This window comes from Oryzias latipes, chromosome 13 (assembly GCF_002234675.1).
Source record: "Oryzias latipes chromosome 13, ASM223467v1".
In the NCBI taxonomy this organism is placed as follows: domain Eukaryota; kingdom Metazoa; phylum Chordata; class Actinopteri; order Beloniformes; family Adrianichthyidae; genus Oryzias; species Oryzias latipes.
Window position 1 is genome coordinate 4,885,631 of NC_019871.2, and position 26,290 is coordinate 4,911,920.

The 26,290-nt window shown below is 41.3% G+C and overlaps 1 protein-coding gene across 2 annotated transcripts; it reads left to right on the forward strand.

The window, feature by feature from the left end:
* Positions 1-817: 817 nt before the first annotated feature.
* Positions 818-25,077, forward strand: LOC101165163 (hypoxia-inducible factor 1-alpha). Of its 2 annotated transcripts, none has more exons than XM_004075255.4 (15): positions 818-979; positions 11,416-11,612; positions 13,850-14,007; positions 14,448-14,532; positions 14,934-15,049; positions 18,922-19,103; positions 19,183-19,289; positions 19,451-19,598; positions 19,680-19,942; positions 20,034-20,179; positions 20,246-20,341; positions 20,906-21,036; positions 21,313-21,409; positions 21,780-21,903; positions 23,645-25,077. In XM_004075255.4, exons 1-15 carry the CDS (start codon positions 945-947, stop codon positions 23,710-23,712), a joined length of 1,953 nt encoding a protein of 650 aa, XP_004075303.1. In that variant the 5' UTR covers positions 818-944; the 3' UTR covers positions 23,713-25,077. The 2 variants fall into 2 exon arrangements, with proteins under 2 accessions (XP_004075303.1, XP_020563726.1); XM_020708067.2 differs by lacking the exon at positions 818-979 and adding an exon at positions 11,210-11,346.
* Positions 25,078-26,290: the final 1,213 nt, after the last annotated feature.

The window sequence follows — 26,290 nt, forward strand, 5'->3', positions numbered from 1 at the left end:
TATAAATAAACAAATAAGATCATTAAAAACTCAAATTATAATAATTAATATAAAAAAGATAAAAATACAAATAACAAAAAAATCAAAAAACTATTAATTCTACAAATCCAAAAAAGCAAAAGTGCAGAAATATATGAAATACAACAACAATGAAATATTACACGCAAACAAAAAAAGAATAGGAAAAGAACTTATGGGATAATTTAATGTTTCCTTTCTCTTAAGACATAAACAGGAAGTGACGTTTACAAAGGAGGGGGCGCGGCACCACAACGGCAACCTCGGTTCGCTGCGAGAGGGGGGAGTCACCCCAAAGAAGATTACAAACACCGGAAACGACCGGTTTGACTAAATAAAAGTCCTAAATAAAAGCCCCAAAGCCTACAGCCCTACTTTAACGTGCTTTTCCCCTTAAAGATTGAGTCCACTCAAAAATGTCTTAACTTAAATTTATAACCACAATTTTCTTAACTTTGTTCTTTTGGGAAAATATACTTTGAGAAACTATTATATTTATTTAAATATTCTAAATTCCAAGACACATTGTTCTTCTTTCTTTTTATTTTTGCCTTCCTCAGCAAATCAGTTTTCTCCGTCCAACAAATTCCAAGACACATAAATTGCTTCAATAATTCACTCAAGTTGGTTGTGTTTAAGTTTATTAGTGCTTGCAAATGTAACTTTCTACATTTTAAACGTCCTCAATTTAAATTTTAAACCTAAGACTGGAAATATTTTGATATTTTAAAGCAACTAATACCTGCCAAAAAAAATCTCCCATCAGGAAGCAGATTATTCAAACACTTATTTTGAAGGACCAAAGCGGAAGTAGTTGATCCAAACAGTTGTTGATCTCGTGCGTGGTCAGTAATCGTCCTATTTTTTGTGTCACAAAAACGACAGAAAATACTCGACAGAGTGGCTGCTTGGAGTCCCCTTCGAGCATGGAGAAAGAAGACGAGACCGTGGCGGTCAAAAGGTGAGTGTCTCTTTGAACAAATGCGGTTTAGTTGTTGAACGAAATCGTGGTTCTCCGTCGAGAGAGTGTGGTGGGCGCGGAACGGTGGATCCGCGCGCGGCCGCAGGAAGCAGCAACTGCGGCCGCGGATCCATCCGCTGCACTGACCGTCGCCTTCCCATCATCTCTCTGTAGCTTGTAGAATAACCTTCAAATACAGTCAAGAGTTACTAGTTATTTATTAATCTTTAATTGGTTGCGGTCGCGGGGGATTTTCAGCCAGTTAATGTTTCTGCATCTGCATTTTTCAGACCACAGTTAGGATGCAAAACACAACATTTAACCGATTTTCATTGGTTTTTAAAGCCTGTACGACATTCTGGGGTTAAATTGGCCTTGTGTTGTGATTTTGCGTAGCTGTTGATGCTGTCGCAGCCGCCATTGTCCATAGATCGTTGGAGGCGGGGGGCCTCATGAGTTCAGGCTGACCTGCATTATCATGTTGCACTAGCAAAGGTTTCTGCTCCAACTTTGTTCCTAAATTTACATCCTGAGAAATGACCCGAAGACAAAGAGGAAGCGAGTCTGCAGCTTCCTCTTTGCTCCGAGGACGATCAGCTTTCTCTTCTATTTTAATAATAACCCTCCTCTTCCTCAGTCAGTCTGCCTCCTGTGTGATCCTTCATCCTCTACAGGCTGGAGGTTATCATTGGGCCATGTGCTGTAGTGTCTTGTCTGTCTGTCAGGTCAGCAGAGTTTGTTCTCTTGTTCACTCACAGCTAATAAAAGCACACAAAACACAAATCAGCTGTTTATTGAGCAATAACTCACAGTTGTTACAGTTTGTTCTTTGGGACATCTCGTCCTTATAAAACTCCTCCCAGCTGCCAGATATTTGGTTCTTGTTGTCATATGAGTGGGTTTGTGTGGCCTGCTGTACAGGACTGAGTGTACTTTAAAGTTTCCCCTTCCAAATCCCCTGTGGCTTCTCTCAAGTTCCGTTTTGATGTGTCACGTGTGATTCTGTTGAGTTCAAGTTGAGTCATCCCTGTAGGTTATTGTAAAATCTAGTGGCACAAGTTTCTTTAAAAAAAAAAGTGATGAATCCAAAAATGAGTTCTGAACAGACTCAGCAGTTTTTTAAAATGGAGTCAGAGCGACCGTCTGCAACATAAACATAAAAAGCTGAGGGAATAGAGAGGCGTGCAGAACACACGGAGTGCATAAAAGGACTGCTTTTGGAAATTGTGACTTTATTATTATTTTTTGGACAATTAAGATCTTATCGCTCCCCTGGAAGATGAGCTGCTGATTTGGTTTAAGACCACCTTCTGTGGGGTTTTAGACCCCAGAGAACCACCTCCGGTGGGGTTTTAGACCCCACCGGAGGTGGTTCTGATTATCAGGTTTTTTTAAAATATTTGTCAAAATACACCCAATAATTGAGACATTTATATGGGCCTACAGTGAAAATATTCCTAAGGTTGTATCCGTTCTATATAAGCACCTTATGGAATCAAAAGTGGGGTCAAAAATGGCGAGACTTTGCTTGGAAAAACCGATTCAGATATTTTATAACACCACAAATCAAGGGCAAACTAATTAAAACTCAGCAACTCTGCTGGAGAATTTGCACGGATAAGGATTCAAATCAGACACATTTCTTTTGGGAATGTGAGAAAAATAAAGCTCTTCTGGGACACCATCCACTCTGCTATATATGAAACACTCGGGTATAAGAGACCCCGAGCCTGTCTTGTGATGTATCTGGGTTGCTTGGAGGGAACTGTACATAAAGCTGGGCAAAATCTAGTAAAAGCTCTTCTTGCGGCAGAAAAGAAAGCCATAAATAAGAACTGGCAGAAAGCTGAAGCTCCAACACATAAGCAATGGATGTATATTGTGGGACAGGAGGCTTTTCTCTGACACCTGAAATGTTGCTCGGTGGAAGGAAAAACATTTGGTCTGACAAGATCTAGGAATTTAGAGGTGTAGTCAAAGAACGTGCGTCATTGGTCTGTTTGTTTCTCCTCTTCTTCCCTTCAGCTGTTTTATGGCCCCTTAGATTCGTCTCTCGAGCCCCGGAAGGGGCCCTGACCATGAAAGACGCATTCCTCCCTCAGCCCTGGAGCTTCCTCTGTAAAAGCTGCAAACTCTGAATTCTGCTGGTGCTGATCTGCTCAGTCCTTAGAACATGTCACTTCCTGCAGAGGTTTTGTTTGTTTTTCTAAAACAGGACTTGAAAAGCTCCACAGAGTCGAGACGACCACATTCATGTGTCTTTTTAAACTGATTTAGTGTGGAGAAAAATGCAGAGTTAGTTAGTTTGTTGACTTTCTCTGTCCCGGGCACACGCCGTTCCTTGACGAAATGAGTGTCCACTGGAACAGAGGCGGGTCTTCTGCAATTTGTTTTTCTCAGACGTGTAATGCAGTTGGACCTGAGGAACCACACTGCAGCTGCAGCAGGCGGTTAGGCAGCCATGAAAACAGGATTAGTGGGAGAAAAGGATTGTTGGTTCGTGGCAGTGAAGGTGCCGTATGAAGATCTGACCTTGCATCACCTGATGTGTTTTGTTTTTTTTTGGCTCACAAGTTCCGACATGATGTGACGGGGAAAGATCTTTGACTGACGCATGGGCGTATCAAATTTTATGCAGGAACATGTTGTGAAACTGAACACAATGCTGCAAAAACAACTGAAGGTTCTTCACACACTGATTGGGATCCGCTGGGCCGCTCCTTCTCCTCCTTCCCCTGTCTGCCCTGAAGGACTTTCACCCTCAGCGGTCTCTGCTGAAGCAATTATGTAGGTCAACAGGTTGGAGAGTTCAGAAGCCCTCGCAGCATTGTTTAGGAGTGAATAAGGCGAGAGACTGCGAGCGGCGCTGGGATGGCATTCCTGAGCGCACACTCGACTACACGTGCGCGCTGCTCGCACATGAAGGCGGCGTGCTGATCACATGACCACGCAGGATGGATGGCAGGTTGTACACAAACAGCTGCAGAGGAATCATGGCCCTGCTGCCAAAAATAATCTGAAGAGGAAATTTGTCAAAGTTAGCACTAGTTTCATTAATCTAAAACTTTTGGCTAGCAAATAGGCCTGCACAATTTACCGCAACTTTATCATTATCGCAATATCAAGCAGTCCAATATCCATATCGCAAAAGTCAGCAAAAATCGCAATAAATGTGTACCTTAAATGTGCTAAAACAATCCTATGGCAGCTTGAAACATTTAACGAATCAAATAAATCCCTTTATGCATTTGACCAATTAGATGGACCCTTTCCGATGTTGACCAATCAGATGAGCCCTTTCATGTTAGATGTTTGCCTCCTACATCAACGAGGGTCATTTGGAGTATCATTTTTTTTAAACTGTTGCAATGAGATGGTAATGATGTTCTTGGTTGTTTTGCCATTTGTTTTTTATACTGCAAATTATATCGTTATCACAGTATTGATCACTAATATCGCACATCGCAAGTTTTGCTCATACCGTGCAGCCCTACTAGCAAATATGTCAGTCAACCACTTCTGAGCTAGTTTAAAGTAATCATGTTTTCCTTCGATAATCCAGATCCGTTTTAAAACGGCACTGAAGCTCGTTTATGGTCTGTTTGGATCTTGTTTCTGGTTTTCCCATTATTTTGAGTGGCCGTTGATGTTCTGTTAGACCAGGGGTCTGCAACCTGCAACGCTTAAAGGGCCATTTAGGTATATTTCTCACTGACGTCGTCAACACAGTAACAGCCATGAAGTCTTACTTCACCTTATTAAAAAATTATGGCACGGCTTTGTATTTATGCATTTGTTACTAGTAGGATAATTATAAATTAAATGTTTTTTTCAGCATAAATAAAACAAAAACATAAAGATAAAATGTTCTTTTTGCAAAATATATATTAGTTTCTAAGTTTTAGTAGTTTTATATGGCTTTCTTTCAAAATAAAATACACGCTTTACCACACAGGATTATCCTATTGCAGCAAAAATAGTAGTAGGTAGTCTGATGTAATTTAAAAAAAAATATTAAAAAATACACAGTTTATTTGACCATTTGTGGTGCATCTCAGCCAGAAATTCACAAGTGTAACTAAACTTAAACCCGAGCTAGTTACCTTGCTAGATTATTTTAGTCTAAATTCTGGTTATGCGTAGTTGCTTCAAATCTATTTTATGCGGTACAAGGGGTTCAAAAGTCTATGTTCCTGGCAAACTGCACCGGTTGACGGGTAATTGGAGCATTTTGGATACCATAGTCAGGATCCTGGTGGACTGGTACACTGTGCTAATGTGATGGTTTTGTTTTTGCTTGATGCGCCTTAAAATTCCAAACTTTTTTTTTTCTTTAACCAGAGATCTACAAGGGAAAGGCTAAAGAGCCACATTGGAGGGGTAAAAAAGCCTCATCTGGCTCCTGAGCTTCAGGTTGTGGACCTCTGTTAGACAACTGCTGTCTCATTAGGAAAGATTTGAGCAAATGTAAATTTTCTTCTATCCATACACGGATATCTTTTTATGTTAGTCCATTAATCCAGTTTTGTTTACGTTAGTACAGCCAACGCTTTGACTAAAAACACTAAAAGAATAGATTTGTTCAAAAAAGCACATGCGTTCCCTCGCTGTTTGTCACCGACACAAGTCTGATCATAAAGGAAAGACGCAAACGAGGTCAACGCCTTCATCTGACAGACGCAAGAGGTCTATTTCAATCCAGCTGATCCAACGTAAAACCGAGCTTTCATTCATTCTTTCAATCCCTCTTCACCTTTACCCTCCTCTCATCCCTTCATCCAAGCCTTCACCTATCTGGTGGCCCTCCTCATCGCTTCTTCCTCTTGAATCGTTTCTTTGCTTTATTGTCTCAAAGGGAAATTGGTGTTTATGGCTGCGTTTAAGAGGTTAAAACAATCTTTACTTTAAAAATACAATATCAATTTATCAAATTCATGGATCGACTTGTTTTTTTTTTTTTCCTCCCTTTAAAGTCCATCTATCCATTTTTTTAGCCCACTATATTATCCTTTTTGGGGTCACAGGGTTGTTGGCGCTAACTGTTGGGCGTAGGCGAGGTACACCCTGGACGGCTCAGCGGCCTTTTTCGTTTTGGTTGAGTGTAAAAAAATTATAATTTCATCAATGACAAGTCTATTTTTATTGCTTTTTATCAACAAAAAGAAAACCTTCTTTTTTTAGAACCAAATACATTGTGTTTAAAGTGTTAATATATAGAAGCACACATTAATTGAATTCTGAATTGAAATCAACCTGATTCCGTATTTAGGCAGCAATATAGATTTATTTTATACAGAAAAACTGACATAGGACTTAAACTTATGTGTGATTTATAAAAAACATCAACACATTTTTAAAGGTTTTGTCCTTCATGCCCTGAAACAAGGATGTCTAAAGTGAAGTTCCTGTATAGTAAAACAAACACAAATTGACTGTAAACACTGCAGCTCTCACAGAAAAAATATTCTAAAGTTAAACAAATGTTTGTTTTTCACCAAAACCCCCCAGGAGTCTGGTGATGAACTTGTTTGTTAGAAAAACGGATCAGGAAACAGAAAAATGTACGTCTGACGTTCCATATGTAGTGTTTTGCTTTGACTGTAAATCCCTAGTAAGTTATTTTTAGATCCCACCCCTCATGGAAAAGTACCAGCCATGCTTTGGTGCTCCCGCTGCAGAAATAGAAATGCGTTTTCAGCTCCACACATGTTCATCCAGCATATGGGATGTTCAGCTTCCTGTTTTTTGGGGAAAATTATGTAAATTTATGTTTGTGCTTTCTCTGATCAGCTGATCTAAGTTTGCAATTGAGAGCTGCTTTTGAAAACAATCAAGTTATTGGACAAATTTATTCTTAAAAGTTGAACTAAAATCTGTTTTCCAGCCAGGACTGCAGCGAATCCCATGTTTTTCCAGAGTTCAGTTTTCTCCTAAAATAGGGTCGGCTTTGACTTTCTCTGTTTAGCTTCAGTAAATCGGGTCATCAGGCAGGAGGAGGTGTGTGAGGTTGAGTTTGTTTACCGCGGCGTCCTGTGCGCTGGTGTATGTGGCGTCTGAGCATGTGCAGTTCACCAAGTTCGCGGCGAACCCCCTCCCCCCCCTTCTGGAAGCTGCTGCTCATGATGCAGATCTGAAGCTGAAGAGGAGGAGCAGCGGGAGGCGGAGGGGGGCTTCACGCCACTTCTCCTTCTACAGTTAGAGAGCATGTTGGTGTTTTTCCACAAGCTCCAGATGAAAGTGAGCGGCGGACTTTTTCTAGATTCTTTAAAACTCAGGAGCTGAAATCTATCACATCCCAAAAAAACACACTTACTTAAAATCAATTACCAGAATGATTTTAAGCTTGTGTTTTATTCATTTATTCACAAACGTTTCTGTTTGTTCCATGTTAAATAAAAGACCTAAAATCAATATATCGTATATATTTCTTATTTTTGCTTAGACTTTCTACAGACAGATTTGCAAAAAAAAACTAGCAGCTTTTGATATGAAAATGTAATTTTAACATTTTCTTGTTGCATTTTTATGGAGAGAAATTAGACTAAGTCGGATTTGTGCGTGCGTAATTCTTGATTTGTGCGTAAATTAGGATTTGTGTATGCATATTCTTGCTTTGTGCATGCGTAAATTAGGATTTGTGCATAAATTTGGATTTGTGCGTGATTTGTTACTCACATAATACGTTTTGTGTATAAGTAAAAAAAATATAAAATGAAAAAAATACAAAATGCAACTTACGTATGCACAAATTAAGATTACAACAGCTTGAAACTACTTACACACACACATCTTTAAAAAACACGCACGAATCCCTTGTTACGCACACATGAAGCCAAAGTTACGCACGGATCTACCGTGAGACTGTTTTCACGTCTCACAAATTCGTCCGTATTGCTGCGTTTAAATACCAGTGGAATGCTCGGTCATTAGAATTTTCCTATCAGCCTTCCCTTCTAAACGTGTCCAGACAATGACTCAATCAATACATGAAGACAGTAGATGTTAGTGTTGAACATAGAGGCTACTTACTTCGGGGCGCTGACCACCGAGATGGGCCGCCATTCTTCCCGTGACTCTCTCAGTCTGACTGCCTTTGATTTTCCGGAAGAAAAAAACAGTGCCCCCTACTGGTCGTTCATGTTACGCATTTTGTATCAATTCGGTGTCTCGGAGAATAATATACTTTTAATATATATATTAGCGTTTAAAAGTGAACGTCATATTCTCAGATAATAATTTTTATTTTCCTTTAAAGTTCTTTTAAGCCCTGCTACACCCACTGAAGGAAATACGTTTAGAAGTTGAAGTTGAGTTCCTTATGGATAGCAACCAAACAAACCAACATATGATGATTTTTATGAACGCTTTGACACTGAGCTGGTTGGTCCACATAGTTTTTTTTGTGTGAAATCACACCTGCAGTGGTCTGGAAATGAGACCTCTGGTAAACTGCAGTGTGCTTCACTACAGAGTGAATGAAGTATGATGTGCTCAATACTTCCTAAATACTTATATTCTGTTGCATTCTCTCTTGAAGCAGCATTTTGTCGAGTCCACATGAACATAAACTCTGCTCAGGGTGTGGCAAAGCTTCAGCTCCAACTCCCACGTCACATTAAAGGAACTGCTGACAGAATAAGATTAAGAGCCCTTCTAAAGCCCCCCCCTACAAGTTGATGCTGAACTTTGTTTCCATGGTGACGAGCTGTGAAGATGGAGGATACCATCCGTGCCGTCTTCTTGAACTTTTGTAAAAGACAAATGTTTACAGATGAATGATCTTAACTTTAATTTTTAAAACTGGATTTCAAAATAACACATGAGCCCGATCCTAAAATGGAAATATGAAGACATGCAGTTTGACAGTTTTGTGTTTACCAAACACAAAAGGTCTGAACACTTTCTCGTTCTATTGCATTGATCAATAAGTTGTTGTTGGTGATGACGGTTTGACCGCATTAGTTCTCCAGATGTGTTTTATACCTGTCAAAATCCTGCTTTTGCCTCCAAAAATGTCTCCAATTCTACATAAACTTTGCGGTGTCTCACACTGTGTCTTAATGAATCCTGACGCCTGGTTTACTCAACTGTTTTGGAGGCCTTCATAAACCAGGCCTCTTGTTTTGCCTCCAAGGTGAAGGTGAGAACTCGCTGGGTTTAGCTGTACGTGATTACCTGTCCTGTTGTGTCAACCCCACAGGTCAGCGGGTCATGTGTGTTTGTGCTTTGGGACGTGCTCTGTTAATATTTATAACAAGCGGCAGGAATATGGCGACCCTTGTCTGCAACGTCCTTCCCCGCAGCCCCCGGGGTCACAGTCTGGGCTCCACCGTGTGTGCGACTCTCTGTCGACTCCGGAAACGCATATTTGTGATGTCTCCTCTCCGCTCACCTTTTTTTCTGACATTTTTCAGTTTATTTCGCGACTTCAAGGAAAATCACCAGCATCCCCTCCACATGCAAACATCCAGAATTGATCGTCATGGCAACCAGGAGTGTGGCTAAGATGAAAGTTGATGCTGATTTAAATGACAGAAAAATTTGGTTTACAGTGTTCCCTCGTTTATCGCAGAAGTTCTAAGCTTAACCTCCGATAGGTAAAATCCATGAAGCGGTCATCTTTTTATTCAATATAGGTTGAAAAATAAGTCCAGTATTTTCGAATGGAAACAAAGATCCGAATATGACAGCCAATCAGGACACTATGACGGAGTATTGGAGCGCCATAAGAGTGAAAGAAATGAATATGAGTTGTAAAAGTCTGAAAAAATCCTAATGTTACAAGGAAGTCGGGTCTTTTAAAATTAAAAAATGTTTAAAAATAGAGAATCAAACATTACCCGTTTAATTTATGCAGCAGACGTCAGGCTGCTCAAGAATCTGTTTAACCTATTTTGTAAATAACATGTAAGTTGTAAATAATTTGTAAGTAACTTGTAAGTAACTTTATTTTCATGAAATAACAACTTTGCCAAAAAAGCACGGCCTCATCCTTGTAGATTTGCAACTTTATTCTCATAAACTGTTGCTATTTTTCATAAAATATGGATTTTTTTCTGGTCACTTTACAACTTTATTCTTTTGAAATTTTGGCTTTTTTTGTACATTTGTTACTATTTCCTCAAACTTTCTTGTGAAAGTCGCAAGAACAGTCCGTCTTTTATAGTGACGCAACTTGTTTCAATAGGATAGAAGAAAAATAAATTCTTACACAAAAAGCTGTCAGAAAAGCTGCTTTTTTGCACATTTATATGAATGGATAACTAATTGATATTAAGACATCAATATTCAGGGATAATGTTTTTTTTTTTTAGCCTGCTAGATGCTTTGAGTATCAAACACGCATGTCTGCAGATGATGTGCAGAAATTCCACTTTACACTGAAAACAGCTATGAAGCATAAGCAGATATGACCCGTCTGACCTTTTGCAGTTGACAGAAAACTTGTAAAACTGAGTTTACATTTAATGTTTTTAAATAAATGTGAATAAAATATTTGGAATTATTCGTTAGTCATATATTTAAGTTTTTTAGTACATTTTTATCACCACGAAGTCGGTTTATAATGTATAGTAATTACATTTCAGTTACAACCGAGAAAAGAAAAGAAAATTAAACTCAAATCATTTGAAGATAAAAAACCTTAAATTAATATTTTACATTAAATACCTACTTTTACTCGACCCTTGAGTCGAAGCTACGATCAAACAAGCAAGTTTTCTACAAAAAACAGTGTTTTGAGATAAATAAAAAATCTCCTGATGTTTTTTTTACATTTATTTTTAAAAACGAAATCACATTTGTGGTTTTCACAAAAAAACATGAAACTTGGCAGGAGGAGTAAACGCCACTCGCTGCACAGCGCATGTGGTCGCCGTGGTCAAACGCTGTGTTTAGAGCGGCGGTGCAGCTGATGGAGAACCTGAGAGAACAGCTCAGTGTTTGTTCCTGTACGGATCAGGAGGGAAGGAGCGCTTTGTTGTTGTGAGCAGAGGTGGACCTTGGATGCTGGAACCTGAGGAGAAACGGCGGCGGTGGTGGGGGTGGGGGTGTTGGAAGTTTTCCCGGCTGCTGAAATCAGAAAACGATCTGTTCTGTGTATGTTTGGACTGTTGTTGTCCTCCCGCTCTGGAACAGGCGGCTATGCTTTCAGACCTGAACTTTGAGGTTGAGGACATGGAGTCTAACCAAGTGTTATAAAATCCACAAGAGGACAGGAATAACTAGAGGGGCGGGGCAATCGCAGCAACAATAGTTGAGAAAGCAGCAGACTTTCTCAAGGTTGATTAGTGTCTTTTCAGAGCTCTTATTAAAAGCTGAAGAACAACCTCCTGATTGGGTTTATTGGCTTCATTTATGATGTTCAGGTTAGATTTGCTCCATTTTTCTTCTGCGTTGCTGAACTCTTCATCCTGACTCTCGTCTTCCTCCCGCAGGACCAGTTCGGAGCAGAGAAAGCTGCGTTCGCGCGACGCGGCCAGATGTCGGCGCAGCCAGGAGACGGAGGTGTTTTATGAGCTCGCCCGCACTCTGCCGCTCCCGCGCAAAGTCTGCACCCACCTGGACAAGGCCGGCATCATGAGGGTCACCCTCAGCTTCCTGCGGATGCAGCAGCTGCTGCAGCCCCATGAGGGTGAGCTGCTGCAGCCGCCTCGCTCTGTCTTCAGCCAGGACGGACGCGCTGTCCTCTTCATCTTTGCACCGCTAGCCTTTCATATTTGCACTCTATTTTCGATTTAACATCTGTGTCCAGCAGAGATTATTTACATTTTTAGAGTCGTCAAATTTAACACACGACCTAAACATGTGTGCACGGTTCCCTTCATGACTCCCACATTGTCTCCAACAAGATGGTGGAGTTTACAGTCGTTTACTTTTCATTTGGGGCGTTATGCAGTACAATGCAAGCTACAATTCTACAATTCCATCTCATAAAACGGCTCCCCAGGTGGTGACTTCTTATTGGGTTAACTGACGAGAAAATATTTCAACGATAAATGAAGGGTGAGGTGTTTCTGCAGGCAGGGTCTACAGTTATCCTCTGCTCTTCTGTCGGTGCATCTGTAAATGGAGCTCAGCGCTGAGGAATGAACACCCCCCCCCCCTGTAATCTGAGCAGTGCTGCTGTGTTTTGACTTTAACGCTTCCCCCCTCATCTGCAGACTCATGGGTAAAGGAGCTGAATCAACCCTTCTCTTGGTCGTTGACCTAAAGTTTAGGTGTAGACCTGCAAACTGTCCGGGGCTAAGGTGCTTCTAGTATTTGTCAGCAACTAAATCCTCTTTCTTTTTTTTTTTTTACTGGATCTCAATAAAACTGAATCCTGTTTGAACTTCGTCACATTTAGGGTTGATCTGTTTGGGAACTGTGTGTTCCTTCACGACTGCCAGCCCTTTTAGGTTTCGGTGCCAAATTTTTGAATCAATCACATCCTCTGGGTCATGGTTCAGTTTGACTGGACATCCATGTTCTGTTAAAAAACAAGTTGGGATTTCCAATTTTAATAAAAAAATTTCCCCCCATCCTTCTACTTTCCTAAACAAAAATTACAAGTTGAGGAATATATTTGACAAAAACTCTTTTATTTTAACATACTCTTTGGGAGTTTTCCGGCAGAAAAAAAACCTCACGCCCTCCAGCTTTCCCACATCACTTCTTTTGTGCTGCTGCTCTTCAGGTAATTTCAGCAAAAAATTTCCCGCTTGGCAGCACAAACCTGGCATCCAAAGTTTTCAGCAGGTAAAGAAAGTCTGCTTTTTCCACTGTATGAACAGGCGGCGTATCTTTGACGATGCAAGTTGTGGCTGCATCTGTGATCGCTTTGGGGTCACAGTGTGAAAATGATTCCTCTAGGATGGGTTCTCTTTTGGTGTTTAGCTTTAGCAGCACTCCTCCCACTCAACAGAGGGTCACTATCCACATTTGGTAGCAACAGCCTCCCAACAGATTTTACGGCGTGCAGGTTGAAGTCACAAAACCCAACTGGCTCAATAGAACTGAAGAAACTGTTCCTTTTTTTGGGGCGCTTCTTTGCGCCTCTTCAAGTTGCAATTTTAACTCCTGCGCGTTGCGAGAGACAGACGGGATGACTTTACTACAAACAGCGGAGGCCCAAGAGAGCGGAATTCTGGGAAATAAAAATCCAGATTTTCCCCCAAATCTTCTTAAACGACAAATTGGAATTGATCGATAAAATAGATTTATCGCCCAGGCCTAACTTTTAGTGAGTTTTCAAAAACTGGTGTATATCTTTAACATCAATAAAACAGACATCATGGCAAAATCTCTAAATGGATTCATTTAATTTATTCCTCATCTTCCTAGTTGAGATTAATCTCCGTCTAAAAACCATTTAATCTCCAGTGCTTTAAGGTTGTGTATGTGAACCCGATTATTACCAAACACTGTGATCAATAAGTCTGTTTCCCAGCGTCAGAGAGAATTCTACCAAAAACAAAAGCTCCAACAGTTTGACTTTTGATAATAAAACAAGCATTGAGTAGAAACTCAAATCATAAATGCACCACCTTCAAACCCAACACCACCAATTAAAGGGCAAACAACACTTTAAACTACACAGGCACACAAAAATATGGACAAAAATCTTTTTAAAGCTGTTTCTTTTGATTTGTGGGTTTAGTTTGAACATTTATTCTGAAGGTTCAGTTTGTTTTTTGTCATTTGGGACCTAAAGTCCACTGACAGAAATATAAACGGGAGCAAGACAGAAGATGAAGAGCCGTTTAAGGTGAAGTCTGAGAAAGATGAGACGTTTTAGTCACCGAAAAATGTATTGCTAACAAAACGGAACTCTCCCAGGTCGAGTTCTGGTCTGTATTCATGAGTTTACTTCTTTCTTTCAACAAAAAGGAGACACGAAAGAAGAGAAGGATGATGAGGAAGAGGAGGAGGACCCCATGGACGCCTTCTATCCTCAGGCTCTGGCAGGCTTCGTCATGGTGATGACAGAGGAGGGTGACATGATCTTCCTGACAGAAAACGTCAACAAACACATCGGCATCACGCAGGTACGGCATGAATCTCCTCCCAGAAGTCCATCTCGGGTTCTGAAGGACTTTTTTTTTTTTTTTTTTTTTTTAAGAGGGAAGGTCTGCTGGCTGCTCCTCTCCTTGTAACTTGAGCGCTGGTCGCTTCCCTTCAGCCTATTTTTGACTCAGTTTGACGTTCTGGTGTACACGCAGCGGTGATACACAACGTTCCAAACGGAACGATTTAATGATTAAATCCAGCCGTGGTCAGAGTCTGTTCAGTCGGGTCGCTCTGTCGATTATTCACCTGTGTGTAGTTGGAGGGTTTTCTGAGCACAACAGCAGCACCAGACCAAGGATTTGGAGGTACAGCCATAAACCAAAGCCCGGGCTTCAAAAACGACATGTTTACACGTGAAATGCATACCAGAGATGGTTGGTGTTAGTTTGTGATTGACATATTTTCTTGTTGTCCACAGCTGGAGCTGCTGGGTCAGAGTATTTATGACTTCGTTCATCCCTGTGATCAGGAAGAGCTCCGAGACCTGCTGACTCCACGCCCAGGTCAGACAACAACTCGCCAAAGCAGAGATTCCCTCCGCTTTACGAGTGCTTTGCTTCAGACAAGCGATTAAAAGTTTTAAGTCTACGATGGCTAAAGTCTTAGGTGACTTTTTTATGTTTTATAACAGCTGCAGTGATATGATGAAAGGCCTAATTGGACCTGAAAACACTAAAATTTGCTCAAAGTCAAAGGACTGAACAGGACTGAAAACGCTTTGATCCATAACTCTAAAAAAAATCCCGATCTGCTCAGTGAGAATTCAGGTCACAAGAACAGTTTTGTGGTGAGATTGTTTTTGCAGTTGTGTTGTTTAGCGTACTTTTTAACACTTTCCTGTTTTAGCATAAAAATCTGTGTGTTTGCAAAGAAAACTCCAGTAAAGTCGTTCATTTGTGTCCAGGCTTGAGTAAGAAATCTCTGGCGGAGCAGCCCAACGAGGTGAACTTCTTCCTGAGAATGAAGAGCACACTGACCAACAGGGGGCGCACTGTCAACATCAAGTCTGCTACCTGGAAGGTGCGTCATCTCTCCCATCCTCACATCACCTTCTATATCCTCGTAACCATAACAGCTGGCACAACCAAATCATTATCCTCAACTTAATTCTCAAGCAACGATCACGCCGCCTTCAGCAGCGTGCGTTTAATCTGCCACATTCAGGGAAAAGTCTAGATATGAATGTATAAATTCCCCGTTCAAAACTCGTATTCACACGTAGGTACGCACATTTTAAAGACTCCACACGCAAAACACACATTGAATGTTAAACCAGGAAGAACTTTGTCCAACCAAGGACTTGGATTTGGTAGTGATGTATAGATGGCGTCCCTTTTAATTCACAGAAGTCCCAACCGTTTGAAAACTGATCATGGAGCAGAAATTGCTAATTACGGGTTTGGGTCCGGCTGGAATTCTATGACGCCAAGTCTTTCATTTATCGGAATAGAGCTGGGGGGAGAGCCAGATCTCCACCGCTTCGACATTTCACTCAAAGCCTCTTCCAACTGTAGATGGTGGACATGCGCTATTAAACAGTAGACGAATTAGAAGCCCCTCCCTGCTTGTCCACTGTGAACACCATTGGCTAAATTCTGGATCATGGATGGTGTGTCCTTAGCTTAACCTGTTAAATGATGCTTTGCTATCCGTTTATATGCAGTCTGTTTCAAAATAAAGCACCTGGAGCCAGGTCAGTTCACCAAGTCACCACTAGGGGGGATGAGAAACTTTAAAGTACAAAAATGACACAATTACAGCCTTTTCTATGCATTTTATTGACTACCTTTACTAACCACCTTTTAGACTTATTCTCAGAATTCTGCAAACGGTTGTGGTGTTTTGATTGACAGGTGAACTTAAAATCCTCAGCTCCAGAACCCCTTTCCTTAGAAAAATGTTCATCGGAGCTCCAAAATTGGCCGATTTCAACAACCACAGAGATTTGGATTTGGATTCAGATTTGTCCGAAACAAAACTATGTGTCACAGGATCATGAACCGCTTCAGGTTCAAAGATCAGACTGTTGGTTCTAATGATGTGGGTTACATGAAGGCACACACATATTCTGTCCTTTGGTCTCAATAAGGACTCTTATTCCTTCATCTTCCCGTGACCTTATCTGTCACGACTTAATGCCTCACTTCAGCCATCACCGTCCACTTAGAGCCGTCTCATCTTCCATGTGTAAACTATTATTGGTCCTTATAAAAATAAACGTGCACACACACGGGCGTGTGCACGTGAAACCGAAGTCCATTCTGGAAAGAAACACAAGCTGGCAAGATGATCTCTGGAAGGCATCCAAACTCTCCTCACGTTCATAACTACACACTCACCCACTGTAGATGACTCTCTGTTTATCTTTTACTGTTTTAGAATGCTGGAAATGTTTTATAGCATTATTACTATTTCCCGTATTCTCACATTTAACAAACTTTTCCTTGTTTTTACTTTTTATTTGTCTTAACATTTGATGGGGACAATACACATTCATGAACATCTATCCAAACGGTGTTAGATGTAAATATGCCAGATTAAAGCACTAATGCTAATTCACATTCATAGTCTTTAGACGGGATAAAACAAGAATGTAATGAGACATTAGTTAACACATTAGATCAGTGTTTTTCAATCTTTTGGGCCACGGCACACTTTAACCTTAAAAAAAATCCCGCGGCACAACAGCATCCAAAAATTTAAAAAAAAAGGAGAAACTCATAGTCTGTATTGATCTACAAGCCCCTCCGCAATCTCACATGCATTTTTGAGATAATTGTTGCTGAAAAAGCTGGAAACTGCAGCTGTTTTTTCTAAAAGATGCAATAAAAGATAAGTTAGAAGATTTAAAAACAGTTTGATGTGTGTTCGTTGGTTTCAAGACGTTTAACAACAGATCTCCGTATGCTCTGTCACTCTCACAACCCAATGCATCATGGGAGATGTAGTGCATAAAACGGCCGGAGATTGCTTTTCGGAGCTTCATTGTTTTGTTCTCTTGTTCCACGGTCTGATACCGGATTCTGTGGATAGCTACACCGCTAAAGATGAGCTTTAGCTGGTATTTTTTTTTAGAACTGAGCGACTTTACGAGCTAAATCGGGACAAGGAAGTGAAGGCTTTAACCACTTCTGATTTGTCAGACTGATGACATGTGATTAAGCCTTCAAGAATGATTGGTGGAGACAGTTAAAGGGACGGGACGTTTCCAAAATACAGCCGAAGGTGCAGCTGAATCGCGGTACCTTATCAAAATGTCTTTAATAAAATAAAATAAACGCAAAGAAAAAGTATTTTACGATCTTTTATATTCCTAACTCCTCAGTGTTTTATCAGGGCCTGTTTGGATGAACAGAGAGCTGAAATCCTGGAGATGGAAAATGTTTTTAGATCAGTTAATGAGGGCAATTTCCCACGGCACACTTGACCATCTCTCACGGCACACTAGTGTGCCGCGGCACACTGGTTGAAAAACACTGCATTAGATCACAATAAAAGCACGACATGATAGAACATTATTAAAGACCCACTCCAATGAATATTATGTTTTGCTGTTTTTACCTTCTTAATGTGGCATTTTTCTCATGATGGAAGACACATATTAAGAGAAAATGGCAACTCTGAGTAGTGAAACAGGAGCAGACGAAAAAATTCAGTTTGAAAAAGCTTGTAGTTCTTTTGTAGAAACTACAATCGGTAGACCACAAACTCCAAGCTCTTTATGTAACTTGAAAAGTGCGAGAAGCACTGGCACGGCGTCCAGCCCGGCCTCTCTAGTGCTCTGAATCCGCTTTGTTGGCTTCAAATTTTGCCCGGACGGCGGAGCAGTTTTTTGTGAAGCTGGTGCAAATTAACGACCTAAACCAGAAATCGTGTGTAAAGTGCATCTGGGCATTTTTCAAAATATAACCTATTTACCGCTGTACTCGCTATGCTTTCACCGTGGTGTAAACATTACGTCATCTCCGCTGACACAGGGTCACACAGTGTGTGGTAAAGCGTCGGACATTTAACACCATGGACGAAGAGAGGCTGATTACAGAGGTCCAGAACCACCCCATCCTTTATGATACTGCACGTCCTCTTTGGAAGGACAACAACAAAAACGACAGAACCTGCGCTGCAGCAGGACTGCAGCCATCTGCCATAGCTAGACCGCTAGACTTCTGCTAGACTACTGCTGCTCTGCAGTAACTATGTCCTAGAAAACAACTCTTTTATATATCGGCAAAAAAAACCCTGCCTAATTCTAATTAAAAGACTGCTGGGAATGCTTTTAAAATAGATCAAAAGATAATTGGAGTGGGACTTTAAGATGTGTGGAACACTTTACTGCCTTGAAGGGAAAAAACCTTTTGTCGCTCTTGTTGATTGTGGTCTTTTTATAGAGGTGGCACAATCAGTTTAGTGTATTTTCCTAATTTTTTTAAATATGACTTTGACTCTCTGGAAATGTCTGCAGTCAGGATCTTAAGAACGGCCGGAAACGTCTTTTGTTCTCCAGACTTTCCTTCCTCTAAAAACTGGAGCTGGTTTTCCTTTCGTGCTGAGAATGAGGGCAGCTGTTGGGAACACTTAAGACTCCCTGAAGAACTGAGGCAAATCGAAAAGGAAAATCTGTGATTTCAGAAGAATGCGTTGAGCACAATAAAAGTTCAAATCTTTATGTTTGAGAAGCTCATTTTTTATTTTTTCTTTCTTTAATTTTGTGTTTGTGGAGCAGCTCTTAATTAAATTAGAATAGTTTTTCTCTGCCTGACAACTGAATAAAAGTTCAGCACAGAGAGGCTCCAGCGCCCCCTGCTGTTCTGAAATGTCAGTTTGTCTTGGAGACTTTGTGTTTAGTCCCTTTTGTTTTTATATTTTGCTTCACTCTTTATTTCCTCCTCCAGGTGCTTCACTGCTCAGGTCACATCCGTCCATTCAGTGGCTCTGCTGCGCCCCCCGGTGCCAGGGTGATGACATTACTGTGCGAGCCCATCCCTCATCCGTCCAGCGTTGAGTTCCCCTTGGACACCTGCACTTTCCTCACCCGCCACAGCATGGACCTGCGCTTCACCCACTGCGAGGGGAGGTGAGGGCCCACCCTGAAAGGAGAGGAAGGAGAATCTGAGCAGTTTTCATCCGTTTCTCCTTCATCTCTCTGTTTCCAGGGTTACGGAGCTGGTCGGATACAAACCCGAGGATCTGGTTGGACGCTCTGCCTACGAGTTTTATCATGCCCTCGACTCAGACCACATGAAGAAGAGTCTGCACACATGTGAGTCGCAGTCAGAAAATACAAGAGAAGAAAAAAAGATGTTTGCATGAACTCAAGAGAATCCTGAAGAATGTAAAGCTTCTGTCCTAACATTCCAGTCCTCCTGTTCCTCTCTGGGTTCAGGATTTAGTCATGACTGTCCTCTGTCTGTCTGCCTGCAGTGCTGTCCAAAGGCCAGGTGTCCACCAGCCACTACCGCTTCCTGGCCAATAATGGTGGCTTCGTGTGGGCGGAGACTCAAGCCACCGTCCTTTACAGCAGCAAGACATCGCAGCCTGAAGCCATTGTCTGCCTCAACTTCATTCTCAGGTGCCTGAAAAGCAGCAGCTGCCATCTCTGAGCTTTTCTTCTGTCTCTCTCCTCCGTCCTCATGGTCTTCTTCCCCTGCAGTTCTGTGGAGCAGCCAGACGTGGTCTTCTCCGTTGAGCAGACCCGCTCCGGCCTCCTGTCTAAAACCGAGTCCCCAAATACGCCTCAGGATAGTGGGTTTTCCGACTCCTGTGAGTCTGACGCTGAGCCCACTCCAGGTTCCGCCGAGGCCCAGGACCTGGATCCCAGCAGCTCTGCTCGGCTTTTCCTGAAGCTGAAAGAGGAGCCAGAGGAGATCCTGCAGTTGGCTCCTGAATCCGGAGATGCTGTGGTGCTGGTTGCAGGTGATACATCACACACACAGGAGCTCTTTTTTTCTTCACACGCCAAGTTTCAAGCTAAAAGGGGCTTATAAGTTCTCTGTTTTTGTCCCAGCACCAGTCGAGCTGTCGTTCTCCAGTCCTCTCAGTCCAGACTCTGTTCCGGATCATCCTCAGGAACTGTGCACCCCCCAGCTTAGGCAGCTCCTGTCCCCCATCTTTGATACGCTTACGCCGTCCTCCTCTCCTGAGTCGGCACTGGTAACTACAATCACCACTGCTTCGAAGCTCCAGAAGGTTCTGGTTCTAACCTTTCCTTTTCCTCAGAGTGCAGCTCAGGAGGAGGTGATGGACATCGGCGAGGTGGAAAGGTTCTTTGCCTTGTGTCCAGAAGATGTTCAGAAAAAGACTCAAACTTTGGAGGTATGGAGCAGAAGGATGACAGGAGACATCTGAACGCCGGCAGATAGTTTCTGAAGCTCCGTTCACACCGCCCTCAGTAACATTCTTTGTTAACTCAAGTTTTGGGCTTCCGCGTTTAAATCTGGGTTTCCATCATAATGAGTCTTTTGGGATGGTGTGATAAAGAATCTGATCAAGCTTTTCCATACAAACTCTGTCCATCTTTGTGAAGCCGTACATTTCCATTGGTGTTTCCATATCGATGTCCATTCATCCAGCGTTATATTCACTCTTTCTCCCATAATGTCTTCACATATTCAGTTGAGTGAGGGTTCTTGCTTGTCAAAAATGCATACAAAGCAGAAATGTTTTCTAATGACATCACCTTTAAATGCCTTTGTAAAAGTATGTCAACCAGATCTCCTTTAGTTTCAACCTTTACTTCAATCTTTGTGTCTATAAAATGCCTTAGTTGCAGGTATCTATACAAGTCCTGCTTTTCAAAACTGTATTTTTCTTTCAATATTTCGAAACTAGTAATTCGCTAGTAAACACTTTTAACAAAAAATGTTTGTCTCTCCTCAGAACGTGGAGGAAATGGATCTGGACATGTTGGCTCCGTACATCTCCATGGACGATGATTTCCAGCTGACCCTCCTCAACACTTTACCTGAGGAAAGCATCCAAGCTGCGTCTGAAAGCTCAACCAGGAAACGGTGAGACGCTCCACCTTTGTGTTCAGCTAAACAAAGGGGTCTGACAGACGACGACTCAGCAAATGTGGTTCATTTTAGGCGTCACGCAAACAAATCCAGAACAGCTTTAAAAAGGAAGTTTAGCTTCTATGACAAACAGAAAAGATTGAATTTGAAACTAAAAGGATGTTTGGCCTAAAAGTGGCGCCAAAGAAAACACTTTGCTTTGTTGGGAAACTCGCTTCATGTCTGTTTTATTGTGAATCAGGTGGTTTATGCTGATCGTGTCTCTTTCAGGACTTTTGAGTCTGACGACGAGATGCTGCCTCAGCTGCTGATTCAGGAGAAGAGACAGAAACAGGAAGAGGAGCTTCTTCTCACCCACAGACTGTTGGTGAGTAAAACAAAACGAGACGAAATGCAGCTGAAATCTGAAGATCTCAAGGAAACCGGGGTTCTGGGTGTTTTCTTCAAGCTCTAACCTTCAAAAAGATCTACTAAAAGTTTGTAGATCAGCTCTTTTGGATGTTTTTTTATGTCAGTTTAAAGGTTTTCAGTGTAAAAGTAGATTGAAATCAGAAAATATAGTTTGTCACTGAGAAAACACATTTTTATATGAAAATAAAAACCTCAGAGTTTGAGCACAACAGTAGTTTAAGAGTTTTCTCTAAATGTTCAAATTCCTAGCTTTAAGAAAACTCTTTTCAGTACTAATAAAGAGATCTTTGAGCCGATCCTTAACCCAAAACATGGTTTGTGTTCAGGGCTGTCTGGAGGACAACGACCAGACGGATCTGATTCTTGAATCGAGTCCAGGGAAGTGCAGTCAGCTTCTCACTGACAAAGACCCGGTTCTGGGAGGCATTCAGAGTCTGTGCGACACTGCAGGTAACACGCAAACACGCATGGAGACACAAAAACACGAGCTTTGTGTATGCTGCCCTCTGCTGGTCACTTCCTAGAATAAAGATAAAGGAGTTGAAGGTCTGTTCGAGTGTCCAGCAGAAGACTCTAATCTGCAAATCACTCAAATCTAAAACATGTAAAGATCACAACAATTAAAAAAGCAAAATAAATAAAAAAAATAAAATGAAAAACATTACATATTTGAGATCAAAATATAATTTCATAAACAGAAACGTAAAAAAAAATAAGTGGAAAAGAAAAGCTATATTCCTAAATCATTAAATTGAAACAAAATAATAAAACGGAAAAGGTAGGTACTTGGGTAAACTGATTGGATGATGACGTTGACCTTTCAATAGGAAGCTGTAGGATGCTTTGCCTGAACTGTGGTGAGGAGTTTATTGAGCTACCACCGAACTTTAAAGCTTAACCCTTGTGCTATCCTAGGCACTTTAGCATTGGGAGTTGGGTCATCTAGACCCACTAGACAGTGTGATGAACCTTTTTTCTTCAATGATTTGTGATCTTCACTGGTGTCCATGGATTACATGAAATCTTTCCACCTTTATCCACCTTTGTCATGGTAGGGAGAACACGTCAATGTAAGGGTGGGGTCATCTAAGATAGCACAAGGGTTGGAGAATTTTTTTGTAGAAACAGATTGTCATGCCACATAACTTCCTGTTAAAAAGGTCAATAAACATCATCATCTGATTAGTTATGTCCCATATTACCTACCTTTACTGTTTTGTTTCATTTTTTTAAGACCCACTCCAATAAAAATTGGTGTTTTGGTGTTTTAACTTGTCATTGTTCTCATGATGAAGGATATTTATTAAGCTCACTATTGGATTTCTGAGTATTTCAAATCATTTTGAATCAGGAGTAGATGAAAAAAAAAGTCCTTTAAATGAAATGGCGTGTTTTTTAATGTGGAAAATACGATGGACGTGTTGAGGAGTGTAGGTGCTACGCTGGGCAGGACACAAGCGCCCGGCGCCGCCCCATTCTGATGCATCTACTTGTAGACATATAGATCCACAGACGTCCCGCTCCTCGCTCAAAACTGAATGGCTGGATAGCTCCCGTAATGTAAGATTGGGGGTTTAAGACCTATAAGCTAGTAGAAGTGTGAACTGATGATGGTAAATGGAGGCAGGCTCACTCCCCGCTAACTGGTCCACCCAGAACTTGGCTGTGAGTATCTAAAAAACTCCTGCCGCTCTGCAATAACTATGTCCTATAGAAAAACAACACAGGTTTTTTAATTTAGGCTAAAAACTCCATGATCATTAATGTAAGACCACTGGGAAATAGATCACAAGATGATCATGAATTTAACATTTTATTTTAACTTCTGGAAATTACTTTTGGTTTGGTATCCATTTTATTTCATTTCGTTTTTTTGTTTTTGTCTTTTCTGTTTTGATTTCTGACATGTAATGTTCCCTTTTAATTAATGTTTTTGCTTTTTCTAAATTATTGTGACATTGAGTGATTTGTTGATTTGATTTGCACTTCAGGGCCACCGGACAGAGGAGTCGACCATAGAAAGAAAATGAGACGAAATGAGCATAAAATTAACGATATATTAGATTTTTTGCATTCTTTTTTTTGTGAGGGTTTGCAGATTTGTCTCCACATTAGATGAGTGTCATGTTGTTCTGCTCAGAATCAGAACTATGTTTTGGACTTGTCTTAAGTTTGTGCCGCTCTCTTTCAGGTCTGATGAGGGACGTGTTCGTTCCTCGCGTTGACGACCTCTCTCCACCTCTGTCGCCCATGACCTGAAGCGGCTGCGGCCGTTGCAGTCGGCTCGACCTCCGCGCTCAAAGCCAGGACGTCGACGCTCGATCTGTCAGCAAACAGAGCGCACACATAAACAAACAAACCACACACATGTACGCACAAGGACTTGGACTCTCGCTGCGTGTCCATGCTGTAGGGTTGGAGCCGCCCTGGACGCTCCCGGCTGAGCTGGGGCGGCCTTGAGCGTTGGGTTTTTCTCATCTTCCTCACTGTGAAACAAGCCTGTGAGCTGCAGCCGTGCAGGGGCTTGTCTGTCTTAGCCACTCGCGCTTCATAGGCGTGCTCGGTCTGCGTCATAGAAGCAGCGGTCAGAGCTAACTTCCTCCTTGCAGGGTGACAGGTGGGTCATGTGGTCGGCCTCGGCAGAGAGGCCACTTTTTAACCAATTTCCAAGTGCAGCTAAGAGACTCGTACCACGTTTAGGCATGTCGTCACGAGCGTCAAAGACGGTCGTGTTGCCATGTTTCAGCCATTTGTGGTATTTTATCAGAAACAAACCAAATCAGTGTCACGGCCGTTGCATTTTCTTTTTCACGATCACGAACAAGCCTGCGACTTTCGCCGTAAGCGTCGATTTCAGTGGCATTTTTTAAGACGTTTCTGCTTTTTAAGAGTTCACCGATTTTATCTGCAAATCAAAAACAGTTTGTTGTAATCTTCCTGATGTGGGCGGGACTTCTACCTAACACTCCCTATAAGCGAAAGCAGCGCAATCAATCACCCAGAAAGTCTTGTAATTTGGTATTTCTCAGACATCCACATGACAGATTTGATGTCATTTGTCCTTTTATGATAATTTCCAATATATAATTGACTAACCTGCTTTTCTGAAGCCGATATTAGCTCAGCAAGAGTAGTGTAAGCATGTTTATGCCTGTTAGAATTGTGATTAAGCTCTGGTATTTTAGCCCCCCTCCCCCTTTAAGTTTGATTTTTGAAGGCGTGTAAGAGTTGTACCCCACATTAATGAAATGGAATAGTCCTGTGTTCCTGCAGTGTTTGCAGTATTTTGAAATCAGTTTTTTTAATTTGATCATTTATTTTTCACACACAAACCCTCAATCTATCAACCCCAGTAATAATAATAATATTAAAAAAACACATCAAACCAAACCAAACGAAGTGTAAAACTGCCAGATTGTTTCCCACGTGCTCGCTCCGTCTGAGCACCGTGCCTTCTCGTCCTCCTGTGAAAATGCTCCCAGGTTCTTCTTGGTCTCGCTCAGACCGTTACCGTTTACACAGATTCTGCTCTGAATGTTCCCACTGATTGAGGGGAGAAATAAATACTTTTATTTTACTGGTTATCTTGTATGTACTCGAGTAAATAAAGCTTCATGAAAGAAACTGTGTTGTGATTGTGGTGACAATCATCAGATCTTTATTTAGCTCCTTTGAGATGAAGGTTTGAAAGAACTTAGGACCAACATGGCAAAAATAAAATCTTACTAAATATATATATACATATATATATATATATATATATATATATGTATGTATTTTTTTTTTTTTTTTACACGAAACAATGGTGGTGCAGTGAAATTAAATTCAATAGACAGAAGGTAACATTTCACTTGTCTTTAGGTTATATATAGTGAATTTCAATTCTATTCAATTAAATTTTATTTGTATAGCCCAAATTCACAACAACAGTCGTCTCGATGGGCTTCGTATCGGTAATTGAAAAAGTTAAACATAAACTCAAAAAGATCACGAATACATAGAATTCAACAGGAAAATACTAAATTGAACTAACAAACTGACTAAGCTATACTGGCATCCCTGCCCTCAGACCCCCCTTTGCGGGATAGAAAAACTCCTAAAAAAAAACGGATTCCGGAAAAAACAAAGAAACCTCAGGGGTGCCCACATGAAGGAGGGATCCTCCCCCAGGACGGACAGGCGATTTACCAGAACTCATAGAGAAGAATTAACTTATCTAAATCTACAACTACATATTAAAAGTACAGCAAACGAGCTTCAACCAGATGGAATTGGGGGGACGGTCAAGGGCGCGAGGATCCACAGCTAGGTGTAGGAGCAGGAGCAGAGACGAGGTACACGCTCAGGAACAGGAGCACGGACGAGCCAACTGGAATCTGGAAGCACTCCTGTTCCCCAGGAGGGGAGAGGGAAAGGGGGACAGTACATGAACCGCACTGCACCAAACAGAAGCATGGAGAACTAAATGATAAATAATGATCAAGAATAGAGAAGAGAGGAAGGGTAGAAGTAGAAGAGAAAAGAGGACAGAACCCCAGTGCACCATAGTTACCCCAGCTTCAACTTCCAGCAGCCTGCTAACAACAAATTGTTATTGTTATTAAGTTTAATTTCAACACATTAGCATTAAGTTAAATAATCTCTGAATAGTATCTAGTCTGACAATAAGCCTGTCCAAAGAGGAATGTTTTCAGTATAACTTTGAAAGTAGAAACTGAGTCGGCCTCTCTTCCATGAGCTGGGAGTTTAATCCATAAAACAGGGGATTGGCAAATTGTACAATTTGACGCCAACCTATGACCACCAGAAGCAACATGGGGTTCAGTGTCTTGGCCAA

What these genes read in the sequence shown, in the direction of transcription:
- LOC101165163 (XM_004075255.4), top strand. Translation starts at nt 945, where the DNA reads ATGGAGAAAGAAGACGAGACCGTGGCGGTCAAAAG. An exon ending in GAAGAAGAGTCTGCACACAT is followed by an intron (nt 19,290 to 19,450) that starts GTGAGTCGCAGT and finishes GTCTGCCTGCAG; the next exon opens with TGCTGTCCAAAGGCCAGGTG. An exon ending in GAAAGCTCAACCAGGAAACG is followed by an intron (nt 21,037 to 21,312) that starts GTGAGACGCTCC and finishes TGTCTCTTTCAG; the next exon opens with GACTTTTGAGTCTGACGACG.